The 7,771-nt window shown below is 40.0% G+C and overlaps 1 protein-coding gene across 3 annotated transcripts in view; it reads left to right on the forward strand.

Annotated features, from left to right (window-relative positions):
- The window catches only part of GDPD1 (glycerophosphodiester phosphodiesterase domain containing 1), a 61,033-nt gene extending 53,262 nt beyond the window's left edge, over nucleotides 1-7,771 (forward strand). The window contains exons 8-10 of one of the 3 annotated variants that reach the window (XM_055258562.2): nucleotides 2,481-2,540; nucleotides 4,296-4,316; nucleotides 6,921-7,771. In XM_055258562.2, coding sequence (XP_055114537.1) covers nucleotides 2,481-2,540; nucleotides 4,296-4,316; nucleotides 6,921-6,999 — 160 coding nt within the window. In that variant the 3' untranslated portion in view covers nucleotides 7,000-7,771. Of the gene's footprint in view, nucleotides 1-2,480; nucleotides 2,541-4,295; nucleotides 4,348-5,144 lie in introns of all 3 variants that reach the window. The other 2 variants (XM_055258560.2, XM_055258561.2) reach the window with 2 other exon arrangements.

The following is a 7,771-nucleotide window of genomic DNA, read 5'->3' on the forward strand; positions in this document are numbered from 1 at the left end:
TAGCCAACATGGTGAAACCCCGTCTCTACTAAAAATACAAAAATTAGCTGGGCACAGTGGCGGACACCTGTAATCTCAGTTACTCGGGAGACTGAGGCAGGAGAGTCGCTTGAACCCCAGAGGTGGAGGTTGCAGTGAGTCGAGATGGCTGCACTCTAGCCTGGGCGACAGAGCAAGACTCTGTCTCAAAAAAAAAAAAAAGAAGAAAAACAATTTAGTCAGTACTCTTGTGCTCAACTTCTATTTCATGTCTGTTTTCCAATTTCAGTATCTTAGTGATAAACATGTTTGTTTATTTTATTTATTCCTAAATTATATTTATGAACATCTTTGTAGCTGTTTCTCAGACAAAACAATAGAAAATGCTTCTTGTCTACCAAAAAAAAAAAAACACCTTATTTTATTTGCTAGATTAAAATGATCCCTAAACATTTATTCCTGGCCGGGCCAGGGGCTCCTGCCTGTAATCTCAGCACTTTGGGAGGCGGAGGTGGGCGGATCACCTGAGGTCGGGAGTTCCATACTAGCCTGGCCAACATGGTGAAACTCCATCTCTACTAAAAATACAAAATTAGCTGGGCATGGTGGTGCACATCTGTAATCCCAGCTACTCAGGAGTCTGAGGCAGGAGAATCACTTGAACCCAGAAGGTGGGGGTTGCAGTGAGCCAAGATCGCGCCATTGCACTCCAGCCTGGGCAACAGAGCAAGACTCTGTCGGCCGGGCGCGGTGGCTCACGCCTGTAATCCCAGCACTTTGGGAGGCCGAGGTGGGCGGATCACGAGGTCAGGAGATCGAGACCATCCTGGCTAACACGGTGAAACCCCGTCTCTACTAAAAATACAAAAAATTAGCCGGGCGAGGTGGCAGGCGCCTGTAGTCCCAGCTACGCAGGAGGCTGAGGCAGGAGAATGGCGTGAACCCCGGGGGGCGGAGCCTGCAGTGAGCCGAGATCGCGCCACTGCACTCCAGCCTGGGTGAAAGAGCGAGACTCCGTCTCAAAAAAAAAAAAAAAAAAAAAGACTCTGTCAATAAATAAATAACTAAAACATTTATTCCTAAAGTCCTTAGCTTTCCTCTGGCCTGGAGTGGACTGTTTGCTCTATATTTATCGTCATGTGTTCCTTTTAGAAGCAAATATTGTTGAAATACAGATATAAGAACAAACTCCATAGAATTAATATTTTCTCTAAAAAGTGATTATGGATTAAGACACAAGTAGGATATCTTTTGTGTGTTTTAATACTTCTATAGAAGACAGTGGATACTTTCTAAGACAATATAGTGATTGTTTAATGAGGTAATCAGGATTTGAGCTACTAAATCCCTAATATTCCTGAAATTGCAACCAGGACTTTCCACTGGGGCCAGAGTTAGGGAAAAAAGGACTTGAACTTTATTTAGTACTTTTTTTTTTTTTTTTTTTTTTTTGAGACAGAGTTTCACTTTGTCGCCCAGGCTGGAGTGCAGTGGCGCAGTCTTGGCTCACTGCAACCTCTGCCTCCTGGGTTTAAGCAATTCTCCTGTCTCCGGCTCCTGAGTAGCTGGGATTACAGGCGTGTGCCACCATGCCCGGCTAATTTTTATGTTTTTATTTATTTATTTATTTTTTATTTTATTATTTTTTTTTTTTTTGAGACGGAGTCTTTCTCTGTCCCCCAGGCTGGAGTGCACTGGCACGATCTCGGCTCACTGCAAGCTCCACCTCTCGGGTTCATGCCATTCTCTTGCCTCAGCCTCCTGAGTAGCTGGGATTACAGGCGCCCACCACCACGCCCAGCTAATTTTTTGTATTTTTAGTAGAGACGGGGTTTCACCGTGTTAGCCAGGATGGTCTCAATCTCCTGACCTCGTGATCCGCCCGCCTCAGCCTCCCAAAGTGCTGGGATTACAGGCTTGAGCCACCGCGCCCGGCCAATTTTTATGTTTTTAGTAGAGATGGGTTTTCACTATGTTGGCCAGGCTGGTCTGGAACTTCTGACCTCAGGTGATGCACCAAACTCAGCCTCCCAAAGTGCTGGGATAACAGACATGAGCCACCGTGCCTGGCCTACAGATATTTTAAAGGAAAGGAAAACACGTGGTAAACTGCTCACTTTAATCCATGATACAGTTCCGTCGTATGTTTAAATTTGCCACATACTAAATTGTAGGAGACAAAGCAGGAGAAAGATTTCACCAAAAAAGAAACGAGATATGAGCCCAGGGCACCAGGGTCTCTGGAAAGACAATATTTATTTATTTATTTATTTATTTATTTATTTATTTATTACTTTTGAATGGGGATGGCAAAAAGTTAGCTTGAGACCAGTGCAAACAGAACCCAACTGGCCTTTATTTTATTTTTGTCCTTTTTACAAATATTCTTTGAGAATATACAAAGTACAAGGCACTGTTTTCATTTTTGAATTTGTTTCATTTTATCACACTGATATATTTCTGTGTTTCTAATTTGTAATTCAAACTTTATTTTACCCTAGGCTAAAAGAACCACACACCATGTCCAGATGTCAAAAGTTTCTCATCTGGCTTTCTGATCTGTAAGAATTTTAATTTCTTAATATGCAAGTTATTGCTTCAGCTGTATTTATTAAATACTACCCTTAAAATTTAGTGCAAGCTTTCCACATGTAATTTGTAACAAGGACAAATTGAGCACCTGCTATGTAAAATGTGTATGAATCATTTAGAAATATCTTAGTTACTAATCACAAAACCTTAGGAAGAATCTTGAGAGATAATCTTGTCCAACTTCATGAGAAAACTGAGCCCCCATATACCCAGTTAAATTATTTACTTGGGGTTATCTAGCTAGTTAGTAGCAGAACTAGGTTAAATAACCATTCTCTTTTGCTTACTTGCTGGTGAAAAGAAGTGTAGCAACACAGTATATATATAAAGTGTATGTTGCCTACAACACATTTCTCAGAAAAATCTGCTCTGCACCAACACTTAACAGCAGACAGGAAATCCCACCTATAGAGTGGATATCAACTTTAAAGAAAATGCCTTAATTTAGACATGATGAGTTTAATTTTAGTAAAAATCACCAAATAATTGTACTATATTTTGCTTTAAGATGGAACCTTGAATGCTTAGATATTTTAATAGTCCCAAATCACAACTTTATTATTTAACGCCTTTTTTTCTTATTTTATTTTATTTATTTATTTATTTTTTGAGATGGAGTCTTTCTCTGTCACCCAGGCTGGAGTGCAGTGGCGTGATCTCAGCTCACGGCTTCCTGGGTTCAAGTGATTCTTCTGCCTCAGCCTCCCGAGTAGCTAGAACTATAGGCGCCTGCCACCATGCCTGGTTAATTTTTGTATTTTTTAGTAGAGATGAGGTTTCATCATGTTGGCCAGGTTGATCTTGAACTCCTGGCCTCAAGTGATCTGCCCACCTCAGCCTCCCAAAGTGCTGGGATTACAGGTGTGAGGCACCACGCCCAGCCTTAACGCCTTTTTCAAAGAGTCTTAAACAATTAGTTTTATCTTTTCTCTCTGTCAGTGTTTATTCTTTTTTGCTTTATTCTTGACTTAAGCTCTACTTTTCAAGGATGCCTTTTTTTGTACTCAAGTAAAACTAGGATGCATTTTTTTTCCTTTTTTCAACCCTATTAACTGACAAGATGCATTGTTAATTGGTGTTAAAAGCACATGATTTCTAGTTTCTGTTAATTAATCATTCTAATAGAATAGAAATAATGTCTTTCCAGTGCAGTGAATTCCTATCTTGCTCAAGAGGTTTGTATTTTGAAAGTTCACTTATCAGTGAGTTACTTGGAACAAAAAAATATTTTTTCTCTAGACATAGGATAGTGTAATTAATGGACATAATGCTTCTAACATAGCTTACAAAAGACTAATCCGTCGTGTAATGAACTATGATGTTATAGAAATTGACCTGCATTTGTTGACTTATTTTAACTTGGAAAGTTAGGAACACATATTAATAGTAAGAAAGGAAAGCCAGCTCTTTCTCCTTCTTCAGCAGTGAAAATGAGGCAGCCTCTTTTCCATTTAGCTGTGCCAACAAGAATGGGTCTCCTACGGATCTGGTAGCAGCAAGAAGTAGAAAGGAGGTTCTGGTTGTCCACCAACCAGCAGCCTGCAGTGAAAGGAGATCCAGCAATTAAGACATAAATTAATTCACAACAGCCATTATTACTTGAGACCATTTCTTTTATTGCTGAAGCATTGGGATTAAATTAAACTGGAATTACTAACCTCTAAATTGACTAAATTAGGACTAAGGACTAAATTCCTAAATCAGTTATGCTTTTTCTTTTCTAGCTTACTAATGAGGAAAGCTTTGTTTGACCACCTAACTGCTCGAGGCATTCAAGTAAGTTTCTGGAATGATGCATTTTGGAAGCAGCATAGCTCACCAGTTTAACACAAATATAAAGGGCAAGAACTTTTAACTGACTTAGTTTGCCCTTGACTCTGATGCTGCTGCTTTACTGATCCACAAATGAGGACCTTAAGCTCTTCCTTACAGTTAGCAATAAAGCATTGGCATTTCTGGATTTAGATTCCTCTTATGTACAGAATAGCTGATGCCAGAAGGGTGGGACAGTGTTTATTTGTGTGTGTGTGTGTGTATGTATATTTCTTTTTTTCTTTTTTTTTTTTTTTATGAGATGGAGTCTCGCTCTGTCACCCAGGCTGGAGTGCAGTGGTGCAGTCTTGACTCACTGTAACCTCCATCTCCCAGGTTCAAGCAATTCTCATGCCTCAGCCTCCTAAGTAGCTGGGATTATAGGCACGCACTACCACACCTGTCTAATTTTTGTATTTTTAGTAGAGACTGGGTTTTGCCATGTTGGTCAGGCTGATCTCGAACGCCTGACCTCAGGTGATCCACCTGCCTTGGCCTCCCAAAGTGCTGGAATTACAGGCGTGAGCCACCACACTCAGCCAGGAGAGTGTATATTTAATAAGCACCACGAATTTTTTTTTTAACACCCCTGATTCCTGTAAGGAACAAAGTGGAATTTTAAAAAAGGACCTAATGATTTATTTAAATGATAGCTTTAAAAGGTTATTTCTAAATGTACGAAGACTGTAGTGGATACTGTTATAAAAATAATTTTCTATTTTTGCATTTCTTCTCATACTTCTCACACTTCTAATTTTCAGGTGTATATTTGGGTATTAAATGAAGAACAAGAATACAAAAGAGCTTTTGATTTGGGAGCAACTGGGGTGATGACAGACTATCCAACAAAGCTTAGGGATTTTTTACATAACTTTTCAGCATAGAAAAAGAGGTACTTAGAAGTATTGAAGGAAAAAATGAAGACCTAAGAAAAAAATATTTCATGATCATTTCCCTAAGCCATTTCCAGAATGGTAAAAGGTTTAATCAGTTTTTATTACCTCATTTTTAAGCCTGTATGAGAATGTAGAAACTATATATTATATGTATATTTATTTTAAATAATATTGTATATTTTATGTTTGTAAATTGTTTAGAAAGATAATTGGTTATGAGATGTAAGTTTTAATTTCTTAATGTGCATTTTTGTTTCTAGATCTTATACAGAAATCTTGATTAATAACATACACAGAAATGTACATACTACATCATCTACAGAAATCTTGATCAATAACCTAGATAACCTAGTTTCTAGGTTATTGATCAAGATTTCTGTAGATGATGTAGTGTTCTATCATAAGTAATTCTGGGATCAAAGACTATTGGAGGCCGGGCGCGGTGGCTCACGCTTGTAATCCCAGCACTTTGGGAGGCCGAGGTGGGCGGATCACAAGTTCAGGAGATCGAGACCACGGTGAAACCCCGTCTCTACTAAAAATACAAAAAAATTAGCCGGGCGTGGTGGCGGGCGCCTGTAGTCCCAGCTACTCGGAGAGGCTGAGACAGGAGAATGGCGTGAACCCAGGAGGCGGAGCTTGCAGTGAGCCGAGACTGCGCCACTGCACTCCAGCCTGGGTGACAGAGCGAGACTCCGTCTCCAAAAAAAAAAAAAAAAAAAAAAAAAAAGACTATTGGATACATTTGGCATTGGGCTGAGTGTGGTGGCTCATGCCTGTAATCCCAGCACTTTGGGAGGCTGAGACAGACGGATCATCTGAAGTCAGGAGTTTAAGACCAGCCTGGCCAACATGGCAAAACCCCATCTCTACCAAAAATACAAAAATTAGCCAGGCGTGGTGGTACACGTCTGTCATCCCAGCAGCTCTTAAGGCTGAGGCATGAGAATTGCTGGAACCCGGGAGGCAGAGGCTGTAGTGAGCCAAGATAGCACCACTGCACTCCAGCCTGGGAGACAGAGTGAGACTCTGTCTTGAAAAAAAAAAAAAAAAATTGGGAGGCCGAGGCAGGCAGATCACGAGATCAGGAGATCAAAACCATCCTGGCTAACATGGTGAAACCCCGTTTCTACTAAAAATACAAAAAATTAGCTGGGTGTGGTGGTGGGCACCTTAGTCCCAGCTACTCGGGAGGCTGAGGCAGGAGAATGGCGTGAACCCGGGAGGCGGAGCTTGCAGTGAGCCGAGATCGCGCCACTGCACTCCAGCCTGGGCAACAGAGCAAGCCTCCGTCTCAAAAAAAAAAAAAAAAAAAAAAAAAAATTGGCACTAGTCTTCACTGGAATACAATCCATTAGTAAAAGATTTTTCTTTTTTTTTTAACATGTGGTCTTGCTCTGTTCCCGAGGCTGGAGTGCAGTGGTGCGATCTTGGCTCACTGCAACCTCTGCCTCCCAGATTCCAGCAATTCTCCTGCCTCTGCCTCCCAAGTACCTGTGATTACAGGTGCCTGCTACCATGCCCAGCTAATTTTTGTATTTTTAGTAGAGACAGGGTTTTGCCATGTTGGCCAGACTGGTCTCGAACTCCTGACCTCAGGTGATCCACCCACCTCGGCCTCTCAAAGTGCTGGGATTACAGGTTTGAACCACCACACCCAGCCAGTAAAACAAATTTTGAAAGCCGTTGCAGCTATTTGGTAGTGTCTTGTTATTTCTAGGTGCACCTTAGTTAAAGGGGAAAGATAAAATGGAAAAAAGCTTGGAAATCAGTGATGTGTAGTTATTTGGCAAGTTACACATAATTAGCAGCAGCCAGGCTCAAGAAAATAAAAGTTGATTAGTTGATCAGAAATAAAATCTGGAGAGTGAATTAGATTTCTGAGTTGTTGTTGTTAATGGAACATTCTATATGAGACCTTTTTCAGGTGTGTAGCAATTCTACCATGTCCATATTTTTAAGCATTAAAAAGGAACTTATCAGTTGTAAATTAAGATCCAAATAGTCATATTTTTGTGTTTCCTCCAAAAAAATGTAAGATTTCCATTTTTGGCATTGACTAACTGAGCCTACATCTAGATTTTAAATACCATCTTGAATCCTAATAATTATATTAAACCGATGAAAGTGCATATCATTGTTCCTAACATTTATGAACCCCCATAAAGATGTTCCTGATCTTTAAAATTCATTAATCTGAGTATTAAGTAGAAACAGAATTTTCCAAAGCATTAGACATCACTTTCTCAGTTTATCTGAGGTGACTTCGTGTACATCTGTTTCTAATATATTTGACTAATTTTCATGATCTCAGATTGTGAGGTAAATGTAATCTGGAATAGTAAGTGTCTTCTACCTAGATTACATCTCTCATTTGGAGTTTGGCAATGAAACAGCTATGAAGAATGACTGTACTCTCCCATCTGTCCCTGGATGACATAAATATCATTTGCTTTGTTGTTTAAACTGAAATAAAGTTTTCCAAGAACAAA

The sequence above is a fragment of the Symphalangus syndactylus genome, chromosome 20, assembly GCF_028878055.3.
Source record: "Symphalangus syndactylus isolate Jambi chromosome 20, NHGRI_mSymSyn1-v2.1_pri, whole genome shotgun sequence".
In the NCBI taxonomy this organism is placed as follows: domain Eukaryota; kingdom Metazoa; phylum Chordata; class Mammalia; order Primates; family Hylobatidae; genus Symphalangus; species Symphalangus syndactylus.